General features: G+C 40.0%; 1 protein-coding gene across 6 annotated transcripts in view; it reads right to left on the reverse strand.

The window, feature by feature from the left end:
- The window catches only part of LRRK2 (leucine rich repeat kinase 2), a 65205-nt gene continuing 44249 nt past the window's right edge, over positions 804-21759 (reverse strand). For all 6 annotated transcript variants that reach the window (XM_021384616.1, XM_021384615.1, XM_021384614.1 and 3 more), the window contains 18 exons: positions 20690-20877; positions 19699-19853; positions 18594-18740; positions 18248-18439; positions 17403-17549; positions 16979-17079; positions 16635-16825; positions 15795-15955; positions 14803-14973; positions 13075-13175; positions 12233-12427; positions 10952-11145; positions 10574-10646; positions 9560-9744; positions 8032-8184; positions 7057-7265; positions 4165-4239; positions 804-2540 (listed from right to left, as the gene is read on the reverse strand). In XM_021384616.1, coding sequence (XP_021240291.1) covers positions 2419-2540; positions 4165-4239; positions 7057-7265; positions 8032-8184; positions 9560-9744; positions 10574-10646; positions 10952-11145; positions 12233-12427; positions 13075-13175; positions 14803-14973; positions 15795-15955; positions 16635-16825; positions 16979-17079; positions 17403-17549; positions 18248-18439; positions 18594-18740; positions 19699-19853; positions 20690-20877 — 2760 coding nt within the window. In that variant the 3' untranslated portion in view covers positions 804-2418. The remainder of the gene's footprint in view (positions 2541-4164; positions 4240-7056; positions 7266-8031; positions 8185-9559; positions 9745-10573; positions 10647-10951; positions 11146-12232; positions 12428-13074; positions 13176-14802; positions 14974-15794; positions 15956-16634; positions 16826-16978; positions 17080-17402; positions 17550-18247; positions 18440-18593; positions 18741-19698; positions 19854-20689; positions 20878-21759) is intronic.

The following is a 21759-nucleotide window of genomic DNA, read 5'->3' on the forward strand; positions in this document are numbered from 1 at the left end:
GTGCTCTTGCAGCTTGGAAAGCAAATGGTCTCCTGGGCTCCATCAGAAGAGGAGTGGCTAGGAGGGAGACTGTCCCTCTCTACTCTGCCCTCGTGAGGCCCCATCTGCAGCACTGCGTCCAGGTCTGGGGCCCCCAATACAGGAAAGACAGGGATCTGAGAGGGTCCAGAGGAGGGCCACCAGGATGATCAGAGGGCTGGAGCGCCTCCACTATGAAGACAGGCTGAGGGAGCTGGACTTGTTCAGCCTGGAGAAGAGAAGGCTGCAGGGTGACCTCATTGCAGCCTTCCAGCACCTAAAGGAGCCTCCAAACAGGAGGGGAGTCAACTCTTTACAAGGGTAGATAATGACAGGACAAGGGGAAATGGTTTTAAGTTGAAGGAGGGAAGATTTAGGTTGGATATCAAGGGGATGTTCTTTACTGAGAGAGTGGTGAGGTGCTGGAACAGGCTGCCCAGAGAGGCTGTGGATGCCCCATCCCTGGAGGTGTTTGAGGCCAGGTTGGATGGGGCCCTGGGCAGCCTGGTCTAGTATCAGATGTGGAGGTTGGTTGGAGCTTGATGATCCTTGGGGCCCCTTCCAACCCAAGCCATTCTATGATTCTATGGCCCTCTGATGGGTGAACAAGAACTGCAGGGAGACAGCGCTGCCCGTGGTCACCTCCTGGTGTTGGGAAAGGCCCTCTCAGGACAGCACGTCTCCTCACTAGGGATGCAAATAAGAGTGTAGACGTAAGGGATCAAGCGCAACAAAAGCTGTCTACAAGAGCTCTTCCTTGGAAATGGAGCAGTGAGCAAGCAGACTGTGTTAACAAAGCACAGCTTTAATAAAAAGGTAGAAAGCTTACATCTCAAAATGACTCATAAATAAACATAACTGCATTATGTATAATCTTTTTTTAAAATGTATTCATTATAATATATATTTTCTGAGTTATAAAATCCCATATAAATAGCAAATTATCTTCTGTATGCAGAATACAAGAATGCATAAAAAACTGGGGTACAGATCTGAAAGGAATCCTGAGTCCGCACAGCACGAGCGGCAGAAAATAGCACAGTGACAGAGCTGGACACGGTAAATGCTGCTGTCCCGGTACATCAGTTCTTTAAAACTGGGAAAATGGGACCGAGAGCCTGTGGGCTGCTGACCCTTCTGCTCCAGAGAACAAACTCAGCAGTGGCTCAGAGTACGCCGCCCCATGGGTTTTCAGGAGCACCCTATTCTTTTGGTATCACGACAGGAAAATGGAATCTGTCTTCTGATGGATGGAACAAAGGCACTTAGAGTGGCCAAGGCTGTAAGCAGCAGCTTGGAGCGATGGGCAGGCAGCAATGGGGGTGTGTGGCAACAAGTTCTGGTGGCGGTTAGGCACGGGAGATGGCCAATTCCTGCACTCCTTGAGGTTTCACTGCTTACCCCCAAATATTTATATAAATTAAAACAAGCCTAAGTGAAAACTCCATGCTGTATTTTGAAGTGCCGTTCTTTTTCCTCCTCAGACTGAAGCAAGCAAGCTGCACCAAGAACTGCAGCGTGCTTCTTTCTTTGTGGTAAGAGCTGTAGCAGCGTTTAGATCAGGAGTTTTCACCCTCTGTTTCTTCCCTTGGCTTTCAAAAGTGAGCTGTGCAACAGATGTACGTGGATGGAAATGTTCCTAACCTTGTGACTCCATCGCTCAGAGCAAGGCAGACTGCACTACTGCAAGAGGGCACCAACATGCAGAACTGGTGGGTGTATTCCAATTCTGAGTTTAGAGAAATTGTATTATTTTAGCTCAGTTTGGTTTTCTGATCACAATGGAAAATGTCAATTACCCATGGAAGAAGCAAAGACTGTAGTCTGCCCGTTGTTTCCACAAGGAGCGATGCAGCCATTACATGCTCCTTAAATATGGCTATTTATATAAAATGTAATATTTTCCTTCTTTTGGCCAAGGTCGAGAGCTCTGACATGAATAAAACATGAATCATCAGAGGAAACTCATGCGTACAGACTGCAATAAGCAAACTGAGCCTTCACTTTTGCTTCTTATTACAGTGTCGACTCAGTAGAGACAATGAAGTAAATCAGAGCTGTTTTCAGTCTCCTGGCTTATTCCCAATTTAAGAGGGAACAAAAACCAGATGAACAAAGTTATCCTGAAGCCAAGCCACAGTTGCTCGGTGCAGAACTTCATGAGTAAACAGACACATGTTAAATAATACTTTAGATTATGAAATTCTCAATGATTTTCTGTCCTTTCAGACATTACAAGTAACACCCTTCTTTCTTCTTGGTGTACACAATGACTTGGGAAGATCCTGACATTTTTTTTCCTGGCTTGAGTCAAGGAGCCCAGCAACAGGAAGCTGTGAATACTGCACAGTAAGTTAGGGTACAAGTCTAGAAAAGAGAATGGCACTTGCAGGGTTTTTTTCAGTCCAAAGTGAAGCTCTTCATTTTTTCAGCGAGTTCCTGTCTCACTTCTATATGCTTCTTCAGGTTTTGCACTTCGTGGGGGAGGTTAATGTCCCACACTGACACACAGGATTGTAATTCTGGGAAAAACAAAAAGAAAAGGGCAATAGAGCAAATTATTACTGTGGAAATGGAAGTGGTATCGCTTGTCTGCTCGCTTTTTAATTGCTCGTTAATTGCCTGAGGTATAATACTTAGGAGCTGGAAGCTAAGCTGTGTGACACCTGTGCGTGGTAATTAAGTTACGGGTTACAGCCATTTGAACTTGCACAGTGGTTTGGATTCCAGTTTTGAAACCATTTAAATGCACTTCAGAAAGCATTTCTGGTGCCCGTGGGCCATCAGGTGTTGACCTGAGCTACGGCCAATGCTAATATCGAGGTGCCTGCATAAAATTTCATCCTTGTTTCTGAGCAGATATACCTGGAATGCTTACTAGGCTCAAAAGCCATTCACTGACAGCTGATTTCATAAGGTAATGAAAATACTGAAAAGGGGCCACTTCTTCACTCTCTAGTTTGACTCTTATCCTACTGCAGTCAGCTCGTCTACACTCGCCGCCTTTAACTTCATGCTGTCATTGCCACGTTATCAGGAGTGTCAGAAACAGGGATGGGAGAAAGCTGAAGCAGGGCATTGGTGAGAGCATCAATTGTAACTGTTCTTAGGAAAAAAAAAAACAGAAACAAAGATGGAGATTTTATCTTCCTATTCCAGCACTCCCTATCCTAACCGTCAGGAAGCTCTTCCTGATGTACGACCTAAATTTCCCTTGCTGTAATAGAAACTGCTTAGCCTTTATCCTACCCACAGGGACTAATATGTTGAAGTGTTTATTCCCTTCCTCTTTATTTGAAGCCTACTGTCATGTCTTTTCTATGCTTTCTTTATATTAAGCAATTTATCTTCAATATTTCCCCAGAGGTCACGTTTCTCTCCTCTGGACTATTCCTAATAGTTCAGATCATTCAGCAGCATCCCAAATGGACGCGCTCCTCCAGCAGAGGCCTTATCAGAACTCAGCAGAGCATAGGAATCAATTCCCATGTCTTAGAGAAGCCACTTTTCTATTGGCACAAGAATGGTTTTTGCCTCTTCTGCAGGAACATGACACTGTTGACTCATGTTCAGCCTGTGATCAAAATAAACCTTTTTTTCAGCACTGCTGCTTAAACTGACCATTTCCTCATGTTGCTACAGCAGATCTCTCCTAATTACATCTGTCCTTACTGAACTGTATCCAGTTCCTTCCAGACCATTTGTTCTATCTGTCAAGGCTGTTGTGAATTCCAGTCCTGTCCTCCACTGCGCTCGTGGCTTCTCTGAGCTAAGTGCTGTCTGCTAATCTGAAAAGCAGATAGGTTATTTCTTCATCCACATCGTTCACAATAACATCGGGTGTTCCAGGAGGCCGCTCTGGAATCCATCTGACACATCCTCCAATCAGACAAGGGTAATTACTCTCCAAATAGAGTTTTCCAGAAAATTATATGCCCTTCCAAGAGTAGCTTCATCTGCTCCATTTAGGAAGCTATTGTTTGTATGGAGCCTGGAAACGCAACAGATGACGAAAACTAATAATAATTTTGATAAGAGAAGATCAAATGTTGGTCATCAGCTCTCCAAACATATCTCAGAGGGCAGCCAAGCATCACAGTTTCTACTCCACTAATAATATAAACTAATAAAACACAATTCAGGTACCTTTGTGGTATTTGTCATTTTCGGTGTCACTCTTGTAGCAATATCCCAAAACCAACACCACGTTCTTCAGACTCCCTTTTTCAAAGAAACAAAAGGTCCAATTGTAATTTTAATGGGAAGTTTGTAATTTAAGGACAAAAAGAGCTTACAAATGCTGCTAAGATGACAGAAACCAGAATTTCTCTTTGGGCCCTTTATTCATAGTCATCAACCATGAGAAGAAAACGACATGAAAACAAGCAATAGAGTTAATGCCTCTATTTAATGTAGGGGTTTACCAGAGTTCAAAGCCTGGATCAGCCGTTCAGCCTGTTGAACGAGCCTAAGAACAAAGTACCCTGCTATTTACCCCGTGCAGAGGTAGCAGTCACAGAAAGCAGAAGTCACAGCGAAGGCATAGGCTGCAAACAAAGTTCCAATGCTTGGCAGAAAGTGCCAGCAATCGGTTCGGTTGCAAACAAAAGAAACAATGAAATATGATTACAAACTCATTAGAAGTGTTCTGAACTACAAACGGCACACAGGCAGGGAAGGAAAGTTAGCAGGAAGTAGAAATAGGGGATGGATCACAAGAAGGTGCCTCTGGAATAACGTGAAAAACAACTAGGAAGCTCAGAGCAGCTGGATCACAGAGGGCTGGTGGGAACCTTGTGCATCTCCCACAGCCAGAGGTTTCACTGCACGCCTTATCTGCAACCAGCTCTGTCCATACTTCGTACCGAAGAGATGGGAACTGAAGTGCAAGGTTTCTTACTCAAACTAGGGGCCTTGCTTACTACAGAGAAGTCTACATGTTCACTTGCAAAATGAACTACATATATTTACATATAAACCATCCTCTAAAGATGATATCTTGTGTATTATATGTGAATTGTCAAGTGACAGAATTAGAAAAAGACACGTTCACTAGTTCATATGCAAGCTAAAGATAAAATTGATATCTCAACATCTGACAATCCTTGTTTCCTAAACTAGTTGCATTGACGTTATATATTTTAATGTTAAAATGAAGAACAGTTTGGCAGCCACGGTGCCATTTTCAGGGCTTCTGTGAACACACCAGTGGAACCAACATCTCTGAATGTAGGAAAAAAGCCCAGCCTTTATAAATAATTGCTGGGAGAAAATGATCAAAAGGAAAAAGTACACATCAAACGGCATGAATCAGTCTCTTGCCATCCTTGAGTTGTGTGCAAATGCAACCAATCTATTTCTCATGAAGTATTAACTTCTCTCTCTATAAAATTTTGATTTAAAATGCTCTGTAGTCTGGAAACCAAGCACGTGAGACTCAAGGCTTTTTGTCACACCGTATTTCTTTATACAGTATAATTTTCCTATCAATGGCAATAATGTGAGGCAGAAATCTTATTTTTATAGTAACTATTCTTTCTGTACAAAACACTAAAAATAAAACAGTCCCTTTACAGCACTAATACTGTAGCTATCGGGACCAGAAGGACTCATAATGCTGTGGTAGTGAATCTGGACTCGGTAGCTGGCACACTTACAGCTGAGGACTGAACAGACTATGAGCTCGCTGCACCACAGCAGCCCGATGAGGTGACGGGTACAGCATATATGTCATCAGTCTGAGTCCAAGCCTGGGACACTCCTCCAGCTTTGCTGCCATCTGCCCGTGACCCAAGCCTGAAAAAAGCATCTGAATGACTTTCAACAAGCGTAAGTGCTGGGTGCTGCACCGAGCTCGTAACAACCCCATGTGGCAGCACAGGTTCAGGGAAGAGCAGCTGGAAAGCCATCCAGCAGAACAGGACCTGGTGGTGCTGGCTGGCAGCTGGCTGAAGGAGAGCCACCAGTGTGCTCAGGTGGGCAAGAAAACCAGTAGTGCTCTGGCCTGCATCGGAGCAGTGTGGCAGCAGGACTGGGGAAGTGACTGTATCCTTGTACGTGGCACCGGTGAAGCCACGCCTTAAGTGCTGGGCTGGGTTCTGTGCCCGTCACTACAGGAGGACATCGAGTTGCTTGAGTGTGTGTGGAAAAGAGCAATGAAGCTGGTGAAGGGACTAGAACACAGGTGTCATGAGGAGCAACTGAAGGAACTGGGGCTGTTTAGTCAGGAGAAAAGGAGGCTGAGGGGAGACCTCACTGCACTCTACAACCACCTGGAAGGCAGTTGCAGTGAGAAAGTGTCAGTGTCTCTTCTTGAGTGACAAGTGATAGGATGTGAGGAAATGGTCACATGCAGCGCCAGGGGAGGTTTAGATGGGGCAGTGGGAAGAATTTCTTCATGGAGAGGTTAATCAGGCATTGGAATGGGCTGCTCAGGGAGGTGGTGGAGTCCCCCATCCCTGGTGGTATTTAAGAGATATGCGGATACGGCACTAAGGGACCTGGTTTAATGACGGGATTTGGTAGGTCAGGTTGGCGGCTGGACTTGATGATCTCACAGGTCTTTTCCAACCTAAATGACTCCGTGATTCTGTGACTCTTGAATAAGTATGGTAGAAGAAAAGCAGGAAATTAGTAATAAAGGAAAAATAATTAAAACACAATGAGCTCCACAGGAAGAGAAACCAGAAGCATAAAACTTAAGATGGAGAATCAACACAGGCAGACACAGATTAAGACAACGCCTATAGGACAGAGGACAGTGAGAGCTGCACTGAAGCACAGCACAAAGGGTACAGGGAAGATGGCTGCATTCATGTGCTGATCAGTCACAAGCCAGGGGAGAGCTGTTGTTTTCTGCATTCAGCTAACACTGGTCTGTCTGCCACTGAGCGAAGATGACAGCGGTAGAATAGTATGAATGAATGGAACAAGGAAAATGCTAATCTGTTCCTGGAACGCCACATCAGACAGAAGCCAGTGATCCTAAACTTGGCACCAATTTCAAAGAAGTGTTTGTCATTTGATGGCTTTACTTACCTAGCTGAGCTGTTAGCATGACTCGAATAGAGTCACAGAAGTTATCTATAACTCGTACAGGGCGACGTGTCGATAAGTCAAGTAGCAGGATATGTCCTCCTCCTGTCCCTACCCACAGTGCAGTATTTTTCTGCAGGCAAATTGTCTTCACTCTTCCAGAATAAGCAACTTTATGTTTTGATTCTTTATTTAGTTTTTCCACTTCATCCCTACAAGCGTGGAAAGAATTTGTATTAAATTTTGGTGGCACGCTATCCCGTAGCTGCTAGAATGTCTCCCTCAATACCAGCCTTTTAAATGATCATTCATCAAGACTAACCGCAAAAATCTCATGCTAAGCAGTTGATTTGCTTTAAACAATCTGAGATGAAAACTACTGGACTTCTAAGAGCCAGCTGGTGTGCTGGAAAAGATCTTTAAATAGGAGGCAGGTACGCTCCTCTGTTTTCTCTTAGTTTGCAGGGGAACAAGGTCACTGCAGAGAGGGAGGAGCAGACCTAGAGCTCCTCTTAGCCTTCACCATAAAAATCAAAGGGACATAGAACATTAAGGAAGAGGAACAATTTAAATGCAAATGTAAATTGCTGTCACTGCTACTAAAACTCGGATCTATAGAGAAGATATTTTTCGTCACAGGATGCAGGCAGTAACTGAGCACAAATCATGAGTATCTTACCAGATCAGATAAGGACAGCAAAAGACTTTCTTCTCACTTCAGTAGAGTTAAATTAATCTTCTTGAAATCACAAATTGTGAAATATAATAAAGGTCTTAGAGAACTGAGATTCTGCATGGGATATTTTGATTTTCTGGGCCAGAAGAGGGGAAAGAAATTCTCCCAATGAACTGGGCAAGCCCCTTCTCTCCACAAATGTGAGGTATATATATCTAGCACATCATATATATAGGCTGGAGAAGGCAACCTGCAGTCAGCTTTCTATGCAAGAGGCCATCAGTTTGAAATAAAGTACTTACTTAAGAAAATGCGCACAGTCAATTAGTTCAGAAAGTTTTTCTGTCTTCTTGTCCCAGATTTCCACAAAATGGCTGTTCTTCTTTGCCAAGTAGATGGATTTGTCTACTGCTATTGAAATAATGTTTGCATCACTGTAAGCGTTATGACAGAACCTAGAAGAGAGAAGAACTCCAGTCAGAATCACAGAAAACATCCAGCAGAAAAAAAATTTGAATATTACAAAGTTGTCTGTAACTTTTAAAGAGATTAATTCAGCTTTAAAACCCAAGTGTGCTAGGATACAACCGACAGGGCTTGCTGTAACCTTCCTGCAGTTTGAAGCAAATTCTCACAGTAGTGAGGTTGCACTGGGGATATCCCTGGAGGTGTATTCCAAGTCTTTCCTGCCTGTCTGCTCAAATCACAAACGCTCACATCGCACCAAGGCAAACTCCACCTTTTTTTTCCTACCACTCTTTCAGTACTTGGAGCTACCTGACAGCTGCTCCAGGGCCCACAAGACCACAAGGGTCACTTACCGAGGATGACTAAGCCCAAAAAGCAGCAGTGAGGTTAAGTTCACCTTGCTCTGCTCGTCTCACTGCAGCCAATTGCTTTTTGGACTGCTTTTCTCAACATATGAATTGGGTTCTAATGCCAGATCCACACATCAAACTACGACTAGCCCTGCAATTAATCAGCGTTACCTTATTTCACTGCCTCTTCAATTTGTCTTGAAGAGCAGCTCCAAATCACAGACACCTGACAACAGACTCAGCAACACTGCTGCTTTCCCTAATGTTACTTGTTTCTGACAGTTTCATTTTCTGAACTGCACAGTTTTGCTCCTACGAGGCTTTAGGTGTTCCTGTGACATACTTTTCATCTTGCCATTGAACTGAATTCTACCAAAGCTTTAGTTTCTTGCTTTATGTTAACACGTTATTTTCCAAAGGAAATTCGTTCCCTCGAATAATTATCTCTATTTGTATTACATCAAACACTGTATTACCCACTCAGGAAAAACTCCCATAACTTCAGAGCAGGATTTACCCAGATAAGAATTATAGCTCCAAAAACTTCAGCCTCTAATTCCTAAATACTGAGAGGTCAGCAGTCACACAGGATTTACCTACACAGGGCAAAGACAGGTGCGCACACCAAACCAACACATAAGGACAAACACTGCACTAAACATGTGAGTGTAGCTCTGAGTAAAGCAATCAAAGCTTGCACAAATGCCATCAAGGGAGAAAAGTGATCGTTAGCATTTATACAGTTTTTAAACATATGCTGACTTCATAAATCCTTTCTGTAGTAACATTGCGTTTCCCCTGTTTAAAAGCAGCAATGAATACTTTACACATTACTCAGTGCTCTTATTTTAATGCATACTGCACTTCACTGATATTATGGAAGGAAAATAATGGAAAGAAGAATTTAAAAGACCCAAACAGATCTAGAACAAGACATTATATCAAAGTACTGTCAGAAATCTTTGACACAAACGAGAAAAGAGCCAAGTGATGTTACATAAAAAAAACTTACAGTTGGCTTGACTTTGTTTCAATCAGCTTTTGGACAGAGAAATCACTAGATAAAGCTATGAGCTTTGTTCCACAGCCTCCCCAGATTATATTTTTTTCAGACAAATACGTGGATTCATTTAAGCACATCAGTGGTGTGCTAACATTTCCTATTGTTAGTATCTTCAAGGGTGTTGCACCCTTACACTGCGGGAAGAAATATACTCTCCATTAGAAACAAGGAGCACACAGACACACAAAGTAGAAAGTGTGAAAACAGCAGCACACAACCCGCAGAATATTCTCACAGCTAGATCTTCGGAACCGTTCTCTCTCTGCAGAATGGCAGGGGCTGTGGGCCCATTATAGATGCCCAGAGAAAACAGCCTGCGTGAGCAGAAATAAACAGCACAGAGCTGGGACTCACACCTTCTGCAACCGCTGGCCCAGTTCAAGAAAGCCACAGCCACGTCCTAGAGAAATTCCAGACCAGGCCATATTCTTGTCCTGCAGTGCATCGCAACTCTGTAACTGCCCTGAGTTGCCTACGGCCGGGAGCGAACCCTCAGGAAGCAGCCGACAGGAACGGCTGCTGGCATTTCTTTATCTGCTCTCTGAACAGAACTCTGACCCCTAGGGAATCTAAACAACACTGTCTTCTTGAAGTATCTGTTCTACAGAGGGAAAATGTAGTGTGATTGAAAAGAAAAAAAGGAACTACAATAGCAATAACTAAAGGAGATGGTCTCAGAATATTCTAAATAGCAACTGTTAATGCCACTCTCTAGTCAGGCTTATTAAAGTCACAGAATTGTGGAACTGTCAAGTCCTGAAATGAGAAATAATTTTCCCCTCTTAACTATCAGCTAGAATGTTTATTGTCAAACATGTGCAGCTCCCCTTAGACTGTACAGAAAAATGATTTTTAATTTTGGAGAAGCAACTTAAAAATAAGCTGCATGAAATAAAAGTCACTATCAGTAACTGCTTTACATACTACAGTATTTTTAGAACAGACAGGAAAGAATAAATCTACCTTTACTGCTCTGTCTTCAAACACTGCCAGTCTGCCATCAGCTGTGCCTACCAGAAAGAAATTCTTCTGTTTGCTGAAATAAAATAAAACAAAATAAAATAATGGTTTCAAAAAAATGCACTGATCAGGTAAGACAAAAATTAAATTAGTAACCTCTGGTGCTCCGAGTTTCACTGAGCACTAAAAGCAAATACAACCAGCTGTGGTCAGGAATGTAGTTTCCAGTTACACTGGGTACACTGGGTAAGTGAAAACATGAACAACGTAGGCAGCTGTTTGAACAAAACCATCTCATGAATGTACAGCTGTCACCTTCTGAACATCTCTGTTCAGTGGCATTTTCAAAACGTAACACAAAATATTAAAAATCACATATACCTTTGCTTTGAAAGTGAATTACAGTATAAACAGGTGATAGAATCTGACATCTTCTGCAGACGGTGCCGTCTTGTTTCATCTTCTGTGTTAACTGCCCACAGAGATCCAGAATGGGTTCCTGCCACAATCCAGTTTTCTTTCTCAGTAGGAAGGGTCACTAACGCCAAGCTTAAAATTTTACTATCTGCAATATCCTGAGTCAGAAAAGAAACAACAAAAAGCCCAACAACCCGGTTATGTTTTCAATGCAGGTAAATACTAGTAAATTGCTGGCAGCAAAAATAAAGTACAATCTTCCTGGGCATTGAGTCTTCCCGTGAAAGTTTTCTCCGTGACATCTAATTCCTGATCAGCAGAACGCAACTTCAACTGTACCATCCATCTGCAGAGCGCTGGGAAGGACGCCTCAAACAGCACACAGGAAAATCTCTAAGATGAATACTGAAAAAAATATTTTCTCTCCCTGTTCTAACGAAGGTCTCAAAGCTATCAGAGCATTAAGCAAATGGAGCTACACAATACTGGTTCAGTTTAGTTGCTAACAATAAAGCTGCGAGTCTAACTTTTTTTTTCCATTTTAGTTTTAGAAAAATAAGCCATACAATTTATCCCGAGTCTACTAATTCAAATGTATCATGGTCAACAGATGGCAGATACTTTATGGAAATACAATTTAAAAAGCTTTGATGATGAGTCATACTCAGTTCTGGAAGATGAAGAGAAACATATGGACATCACAGCTCATCAAGCCTGGGTAAAACTTTCCTACTGGGATGAACAAAAAGCAAATCAAGAGAGCTGAAGGTCATCACCCAAAGCGTCAGAAGGAGGTGATGTTCCCGGGAAGAGAGGAATTGGTAAGAGACTAGCTGGATTGTTAAAGGACATGGAGATGCAAAGGGCTGCATAGCTACTACTTCTTGACCTAGCCTCCATGCTAGAAATAGCTTCCATAGAATCACAGAATGGCTCGGGTTGGAAGGGACCCCAAGGATCATCAAGTTCCAACCCCCATCACAGTGTAAGAAAGAAACATGGTGTTGGAAAGACAGTGTTAGTCAAAAGTTCAGGCAGGGTGGCAGGAAGAGAGGAAAAGAGAGTGTTTCTGTTATATTTCATAGACACAAGGATGATTCATTTATAAGATATCTTTGTTCTCTCCAAGATCTCTCAAAGCTGAACTGTCCAGAAGCAATATCCTACTGTTCAAATGCAGTTAACTCTTCTGAAACACATCTGGGTGCCAACAAAGTTAGAATAAATGACAACTTCCACACATACCTCACAAGTATGTCCATCTGTATTTAGGTTAACAAATGAAAGCTGTGCTTTTTCTGTGTTCCCATTGCCTATCCAGACTCCTGCTTTCTTGCAGCTTTGATTGGTGGCTACCATGCACTCTGCTGTGGAAGTGCTGGGTATTGAAACATACCTCATCAAACAGATAAGCTCTGCGGAATTCAAAATCTCATACACCTACAAAGAAAGCCACAGCACGCACATGGTAATAACAAGGGCTTGCACAGGGATAAATAAATAACAAGGAATGGATAACAATGCTTTATGGAATACAAACAATCTACCTCAGCAAGTCTGCTGATTTATATACTGCTATTGATGAGCAATGTTCACCGAGCATCTTTACCTTCATTTTCTTATTTTTCAGGAAATCAATGGGATTAAGGCATGTTTCAAAATTTCATGTCAAAGAGCAATACGATGTGTGATAACAGACAGTAGATTTCAGATCCACATCACTGTTCCTCCTCTTACATGCACGGAACAGCGTAAGGATTCTGTGCTGATATTATACAACAAAGTCCTTTTTGCATAACTCTAGTAAAAAATAGAAGCAATCTGGGCTCTGTTTCACTATCATCACTACTGAGCAAAACAAGGGAAAACAGAAGGCTACAATAAATGGTTGGTAGATTTGAATGGAACAGTTTATCCTGGGTAATCAGGGCAGGCAATATTCCATGGTTGTTTCTTTTCCAGAGAAGGAGAACAACATTAAAAACACTGCCTCTTACTAAGGAAAACCTGCCATTTCTTTTTAGAAAGCATAATAACTTCATGGTATCATCTATCACAAAAATACTAATAAATACACTAAGTAATACCTGGGAAGATGTTGGTCGTTCCTGAGGGTTTTCCTTCAAGCATTTTTTAATTAAATGTTCAACTTTAGGCCAGGGGGCACAGCCATATTCTTTGACAGGATCTTAAATGAAAAATTAGATAAATTCTTAGCCAGCCTTTTACAGCGGAACTGCAAGTTCTGAATAACTTTCTCCTTCTTTTAAGAATTCATCTAACTTCTTACAAAACTGTTCTAAGTATTACCACGCTCTGAGGCAAAACGTCAGTACGAACAGCTTGGAATTGCTCATCTGCTATTACAGAAAAATGAGAGTCCCAGAGTTAGAGTCTTTTTCATTAAAAGCAGTTAAAGCAAATGGATTCAGTCCCTCTTCATGAGGACTGAATCAGATACGTGTGAGTTATGTTATGATTCACGCTGACCACTCAAGGGCATGTAATTTCTGTCCACAGTCTTTTCAATTTTCTCTTCATTTTTTTCTTCCCAAATCTATTCTGTGTTTGGTAATACAGATGAACTTTCAATAAAATGTACTGCAGTTCAGATAAGCAACTCCAAACAGTATTTGTGAGAGATGGAAATTGAAATTCCCACTCAGCGCTTTGAATGTGCATCTTATCACTACAGGCGCTGACCACTGTAGGAACAAATCACTCAAGAGTAACAGTGCTCGTACTGCTTTTCTTTTTGACCCATCAACATCCACAGCAGATACTCCAGTCCTACATTAGGCAGAGGTAGCATGAATAAGGATTGAATAAGACCAACAAATGAACATATTCTGTTCAGCAAACAACGGGCTCTGTTTACTTGTGAACTCAGGCAGTCCCCTCTGTGCTGGAAATATATAAATGATGACCATGTATACAGATGGAGCTGTATTATCTCCAGAAATTAATACTTCTGATCATTATTATGAACTGGACTCCTCTCCTTACAGAGTAGAAAATGTATGAACTCTCTATCCCTCAAATGGAGAAGACATATCAGATCAACTGCCCTTTCCCAGATGGAATGACTTTTCAGACTTAAAGAACATTTCATATCTTCCATTGCAGAGCAATAAATGAGAACACCATGAGCTACACTTCTCAGCTGACTACGTCATGTCCAGCCTGCTTAGTCTTTCTTCAGCAACCAACAACTACATATTGCAATGCACATGATATTTGAAGAACACTACGTAGCTAGGCAGGGACTTCCAATGCCTGACACGTTAAAGGGGATTACTATTTAAAACCTTTAGGAGTGGTGGCTGCTCTTTGAGGTATTGTATTTATAAGTCTTTTCAAAAGATTTTGAGATAAGGAGCTTCTCAGTAATGGATTTTTTAATGTAATGTATCATGATCAAATAAGAGAAGTAGATTTCTTTTAACAATACCTTACATGATATACATAAACAAAGTAGCACGTAAGGGTCAAGTTCTGGCATGGTTTTAGAAGATACCTCTAGCAATGCTCATTTAAGTTAGGTCTGGACAAAATAGCAAGTATAGAAAATCCCTATTTCTTTATAAAATGAACAAGCTTGTTGCCTTGAAATTACAACCAACATAATATTGAATAGATGCCTATTTCTCACTGTTTTAAGACTGTGTGGAATTAGGAGAAGTTTCTAAAAAGTGTTATTGTTTAAGCTCTTCCTCTGATCACCATCAGATAGAATATAAAACAAGTGGTGTTATTTTCAGGAGGCAGAGCAAATGGCCCGCTTTCACTCTAAATCTAGAAGAAACAAGGCATACCTGGTAACTTTCCTTGTATTGCTAACTCATCAAATTCATTTGGAAACTTCACACCTTCCATTATTCTACCTCCTCCTGTTAAAATGTCATAGAGAAGCAAGCCAAATGAATACACATCAGCTTGCTGATTGTAAATAACATTTCCTCTGGCAACCTCTGGCGCTCGAAATCCTGCAAATAAATAATTCATTAATAGTTATGATTCATACCAAGTTGAAGTTATCTTTATTCTTGCAAGAGTAAACACTTACTGATGAAAATATCAGAGGAAGTAAACCAAAAATGTCACACTATTTCTGGGCTGGAATAGTTTGCATGTGGCAGACTACCCAAAATATCAGCAATCAGTGTAAAGGAAGGAGACAGTACATTAGTTACAGACCTCCTGCACCAATACGCATAAAATAATTGATTTATCATGAAAATTAAAATGAAGACAACTCTGCAGTCCTTACGAAGGTCTAACACTTAACACCTGAAGCCATACGTCATAAACAATTTCAAAGACCTGAAGGAACCATTCAAAGTTCTTCAAGTGATCAATGCTTTAGAATGGATGCTAACAAGTTCTCTCTTAGGTGAGAGAACAGTGCTGGTATTCACTGCCTTAAAAAAAAAGACCTATCTACGCATTACTGATAATTAGAACAACAAACACTTTTCGCAGTATAATTTCATTATCTTAAAATCCATACTAAAACAAGACAGGACAGAGTCAAAACGAGTGCATGTAATTCAATTTGTTCTTTTTTAAAACCTTTAGTATACTTCTCCCTTCCAACTCTAAGGATTCTATGATTCTCAATTCTTCTAAAAGCACGAATGGAAGAAAGGCAGAGGGGTATAAATCTGGTACCACAATGCGTAACAAGACCATGACTACATATTGGGATTTCAACTACAGTGTAGATCCGAGGTACTTCTTCCAAACTAAAATAAAAATGTATTAACTATTTTTTTGAATCAATGTGAACCAAAGCATTTTTCCAGACCTGGTGTCCCTTCGGAGGTTTTTATTCCCATTCGGCAACAATACTGGGCAATGCCATAGTCAGCTATTTTTGCAATGACAGCTGCATTGGGATACAGCGTAAAGAGCAACACGTTGTGAGGCTTCAGATCACGGTAAATGATCATTGCTGAATGCAGGTACCTGTAAACCAGTAAAGTATTTATTAAAAGCAATCATAATTCAGAGATACATGTGCGCACAAACACTAAATGCATCATTCCCACAACGGTAAATTGTGCCTTCAAATGTTAAATAATGTGTAACAAAAAGGTCAAGTACCACCAACATGACACTGCCTTACCAAATAATAACTTCAGAATTGTTCTGATATAGTATTTACTGCCACACAAACACTGCAGAATTTTAGTGCCAAGTCTTATCTGAAGAGCCACTGGCTGTTTGACAACAGTCTCAGAAGTTTAATTTTCTGTGCAAATTTTGCAGATTTTGTGGTTTCACAGTCACACTTCCGTAGCTTCTGAGGACATTCATGGACTTTCAGAAACATAAAAATGTACTCAATTAATTTCTATGACACTTTAATACAGAATTCACGGCCACATCGCAAATTCCAATCAATGTTTGTGCCGTATCTCTACTTCTATGAGCACCACTTGTTACCAGAAAAAAAAAACACAACCAAAAAACCGGTAACAAAATCTTGTGTTCTGTATCAGCTAATCAATCATAAGAATACAGGTATTTGTTTGACCCAGGAAATGTTCTGCTGAAGATGTAAGATAAGATAAGCTTTTCACTTTCAGTATGTCCAAACTGCAGTTGTATCCCATTTTTACAGTAACACAGAAGTCACATTTACCTTAAGCCATCAGCTACATGTAGAGCTATCCGGTGCTGAAGTGTTCTAGTTAAATTTGCTTTGTCTTGCTGAAGTAAACGATCAAGAGATCCTTTAAGGGCTAATTCCATCACCAGCATCCGGGGACGGACAGCAGCAGCCAGCAAAGACACTAAGCTGGGATGATGGAGGTGACAAAGCACTGCAAGCTCCTGAAAATCATAAAATCAGACGAAATACTGTGGGTAGCATAGCTCTGAAATGTTTTGAAATAAAGTCTTGCACAGTACTTGAGTTTTTTAAGCTCTTTACCAGGGCTGGTATTCCACAAGCAGCACTACAGAAAACAAAGCATCATTTCTTACTTGTCTTAGAAGCCTGAGGGAAGTATGTTTATTGAAAATCTTTACAGCAACTTCTTCTCCACCGTAGGAAGCACGGTACACTGATCCAAACCCACCATCACCTTTTACAGACAAAATTGAAAAGAATATTAAAAACAAAGGTGTATCAGTCATTTCTCAAAAACAGCTGGAAGGGTCTAATTTTAAAAAGCGTGGATCATCCGCTGCTGAACTTCATGATCAATAATCCAAACACATTAAAAATGGTGTCCTAGTATAGGAGTTAATGGAAAATTCAGAACCAAATAGCCTGAAATTCTGTGTATCTTAAAAAATACATTTTCTGAAGAGAAATCTCTAAACTGTCTTTCATATGTTGGAGAACTGATTTCAACAGATTTGTCAATGTAAGCCCTTCTAAAAAGACCTACAAAATAACACTTACCCAAGAGAAATTCAGGAGCTTTGTCAAATTCCAGCTCATCATTGTTCAACATAATGTTTCTAGGCAAATCAGCCAGGATCAGATCAGGCGCAATCTGAGCGATGGGAATGGTATGTCTGGGCTGATCTGGGTTTACTAGGAGGTCTCCTAAGGAAAATAAATTAGAATTGTAAAAAAGCATTGTCAGCAATCAAAAGGCACTGAAAGATGCACAGATCTCTAAAAGTGCACATGATGAATATACCTATAATGAAATTCATATATACGCGTGGGCATGTATTATATGTGTATATGGATACATATGTAACAGAACACTCACTATCCCATTCAATTTCTACAGTGCCTTAATTGTTTAAACATTTTCCAGGCTCTGTATCTGTACTAATCAAATGTGAAAGCAACTGTTGCTATGTCACCACCCAGTTAACCTAGAGATGTGTTTTCTGTCTACAAAAAGAAAGAATTCTGTCAGCACATGAATATCACCTTTCAAATTACTGCTGTACATGATCCAGAAAGATCAAGTAACAGTTTTACCACGTGCTAGATTCAATTAAATGGATGAACTTGCATTATCAGCATCATGACAGTAATACTCTTCATTGTTGCCATTTATACACTACTATATTGAGCAGCTGCAATCTGTCCCATATATGTACAGTAATACAGACATCTCTTGGATTACAACAAAAAAAAGGAGTAAGTTGCTTTTGCCTTACAGTTTTGAATTATTTCTTACAGAAATGACCACATTTTTAAATAACATGAAGTATGCGGATGTTATAAAGTGGATGCCTTGGATACAAAATTTATCTATGTACTTCAAATGTCATAGACATATATACCTTCTTCAGCTTTCTTAAGTAAGTCATCGAGTAGTATTTTTTTGTGTTCTTCACCATCCTCAAAACTATACAGAGCCCATTTCTTCAACAGTGTTTCCCCTTCACCACATACATCTATATCCAGCAAACCTGGAAACCATTCTTCCATAAGAGAATCAATGTGATCCACAACTTGTCCCAAAAGGATGCAACCTTTAACAAACCAAAACAGTGAAATTACAGCCTCTATCTGCCAAACTTACAATTTCAAAGCTAAACTCTGCATTCCAAAAGGCAAAAGCACAACAAACCAAAATGCCAAGCTGCAATCAAACTGGAGTACAAATCAGTCTCAGGAATAATTAACCTTTTCTGCAAGAAGGTGCCGTAATTTTCAAAAAACTGTCTGGGTTGTTGTCAAATACCGCTGATTCCACTAGACAATAAGCTTCAGGAGACCAATTCAAGTAGATGCCTTGTCTCCAATACATTCTGTTAGGACGAAGAGCTCGTGCTAGAAAATAGAAAAACCGATTAAAATTCTGATCTCTAATATAAAAGTCATTTTTTAAAATATTCAGAATAAGTAATGATATTTAAGTGTTTAATTATCATTGTACACTTATGCTAAATAACAAACAAAATGGAGGCTACAACTTTGCAGTCAGAACAGCCCCACAGATGCTGAATACGTGTCAAGCGGTCATCAGCTCTATAAGCAAATCTACAAGCTATATATTTAATGAGGTGGTAAGCAACGCAGGGATTACACAAATGCTTAAGTACATTCAGCTTTAAATACAGATTATCTTAGGCTACGTGTGAAAAAAATCAGTGATTTAAATCTTTCCTCTATCACACACTCATGATATAGCAAGATGCGTCAGGAATTCTGTACATGGGTGCTGGTTATAAGTAGCATTTGTAGATTAGCAATGCATATTTTGCACACCTTCCTCATCATTATTTTTCATAAATCACATATAAAAAAATCAAAGATGAATGAAATTGCAAAGTTCAGGGGCTAGATCTGAGGTCAAAACACTGAAATAGTAGAAAAAAATTACAGAAAAATCACCAGTTCTGACCAAAGCAGAGCTTTTGGATATTCATACAGGGAGAATAGATTAACCTGTCTTTCTGTGAAGAAAACATATCCTTTCCTGTATTCTTTGTGGAATCAAACAACAATATTGCACACATATGAAGAGCTACTCTATTTGTAGCACTCAAAGGAGAGAAATAGGCCTCTTTCACCTTTTTCTTTTGCACATCACTGCGAAGATCTCACGTAGTAATTATTCCTCGATTCTTCTAAATTACAAAAATTACCACTGCTATTTTTCTTACATTTCTGAGTGGCTAGAAGATAACTAAATCAAAATAGTATTGGGGATTAGAGCTTTCGAATGTAGGTGTTCATGTTTAGAGGAAATATGCTCAGTATTGCTTTGGAAGTAAAAGATTTGTACCTCTTCCTGACAGCATGTAAGGTGATATTTCAAGCAACCTGTTGATCAGCCTGGACCAGAACCCCATAGGAAAGTATGGCATCTCATAAAGCCTGATGATAATTTCTGAATTTTCACAGTGAGGAAGCTCTATAACAGGTCTGTGATCAGACAAACTGAAAGAATAAAAACATTATACCATGTTTAACGATGTACTTTATCCAAACTGACTGACAGCGTACATTATTTACGATGTAAAATGTACCCATTAATGAATGAATATTACAAATGATCCAGCATCAGACAGTGTATTTGCTTATTCTGTTTGTTTGTGATAAAGTAAATTTCTGCTATAATTCAAACTCATCACAACCTTACCAACAACCAGATATCAAATGTACCTGAGACATATATCAGGGAACTAAGAGGCATTCAAAAAAAAATTATCTATTCAGCACTTTGAAGACTGTCGAAAAAAAACCAACCATGCAACACTCTTCATTAAGAAAAATAAGCATTATTTAACACATTAGGGAAATCTGTAACTGAGGCCATTACCTGCTTTAGACAGAGCAAAAAGACCACACTCAGAACATCTTTTGGGTTGCATTTAATCACTGCGCTGTTTTGGAGAGATTCTGCCTCTGAGTAACTTGACTGGTTCTGACTCCAAGCAAGTAAGTCATAAGAATTCACGGTTATAATTTACTTTGCAATAAATATCTGTAATGTTGGCAGACCATGATGTAAGGCTAAATTATAGTCTTCCTGTTGTGGAGCATGATAACTATTAAAGAAGTACTTTCCTCATAAAGCATTTTATTAATCAAATATGTAAGCTTTATCTGCTACAAGATCAGTTTAACACGTCTCTGAAAGCATTTACTAGGTAATAAGTACGTATTATGCCTTCAAATGCCAAACTGCTCTGTTGGTCAGTTAAGCTAGCTAGCTCAATGGGAGGTTTTTATTTTGATTACTCTCTATGGCACATTTGTGGGTCTTTGCTTACCTGCTTGGGATTAGTAGTTGATCCTCTCCTAATGGCAAAGCAATTTGAAACTTTTCCAGAAGTTTAAAGTATTGTGACATGTAGATCTTAGGAAACTTGCTCTTCTTTAAAAGGAATTTTTCCACATCTGAGCGCTTTACAATTCCCTTAGGATATTTAGAAGAGCCTTCCACTTTCACTGTCAAAATCTTTCCAAAAAAGTAAAACAATTTGAGGTGTACAGTCACCATTAGATTGCATTTTCCTTACTAATGTTGTTCCCTGAAATACTTGGTAGTCTATTATTTAGGGGGAAAATTGGACTCTATGTCACAGTGAAACCAATAATGGTTTCACTTCCATAATGTTAACCAGCAAGGAAACAGCTGTGATGAAATTTAACCTGTCCAAGCCATTAGTGTGCTACCATTCTTTAGTAGCTTTCACTGTTTAATATTATATGGAAACTTATTCTATAAGCTAACTTATGGAAGTGTAGTCTGAAAGAAGCATATGCACAGTGATTTTTCAGATCTGCACTTCACACAAGCAGACTACATCACGTCCCCAGTCTTCTCTCACTCTTACTCCCACCAGCTTTATAGGCTCAAACTTGCATTTTTGTATTCCTGTTTCCTCCACTGAATGAAAGGTAAAGTTTCAGTGGTTAGGTCATATGAATATTTATCAAAAAGTTTGAGAGTGGTGTTTCTAAATCAAGATATCAATTATGGATTCACTTAAGCAGACAATCTGTTACTCTTCTGTCTTAATACATGATTGTGTATCATCCACTTTCCTACACCATCAGTAGAAGCATACAAGGACACTTCCTCACTCATTATTACTACTTTAATGCACAATTTCTGCTTTTTCCTTCACCTATCACAATAACCTGTGGGATTACAGTGCATCCCTGAGGTATTTTTACTTTATATGTATTCCTGCGCCCAGTGCAGTTTAAATGATGTTGGACATCACAGCACAAGAAATGGAAAGACTGGGACGGGCAGTTGCCTAGAATGCAATGAAAACAGAAAGAGACAGGAAATCTGGGCCATGAAGAAATACTAAATCATGAAACTGTAAAG

Source organism: Numida meleagris, chromosome 1, assembly GCF_002078875.1.
Source record: "Numida meleagris isolate 19003 breed g44 Domestic line chromosome 1, NumMel1.0, whole genome shotgun sequence".
NCBI classification, from domain to species: domain Eukaryota; kingdom Metazoa; phylum Chordata; class Aves; order Galliformes; family Numididae; genus Numida; species Numida meleagris.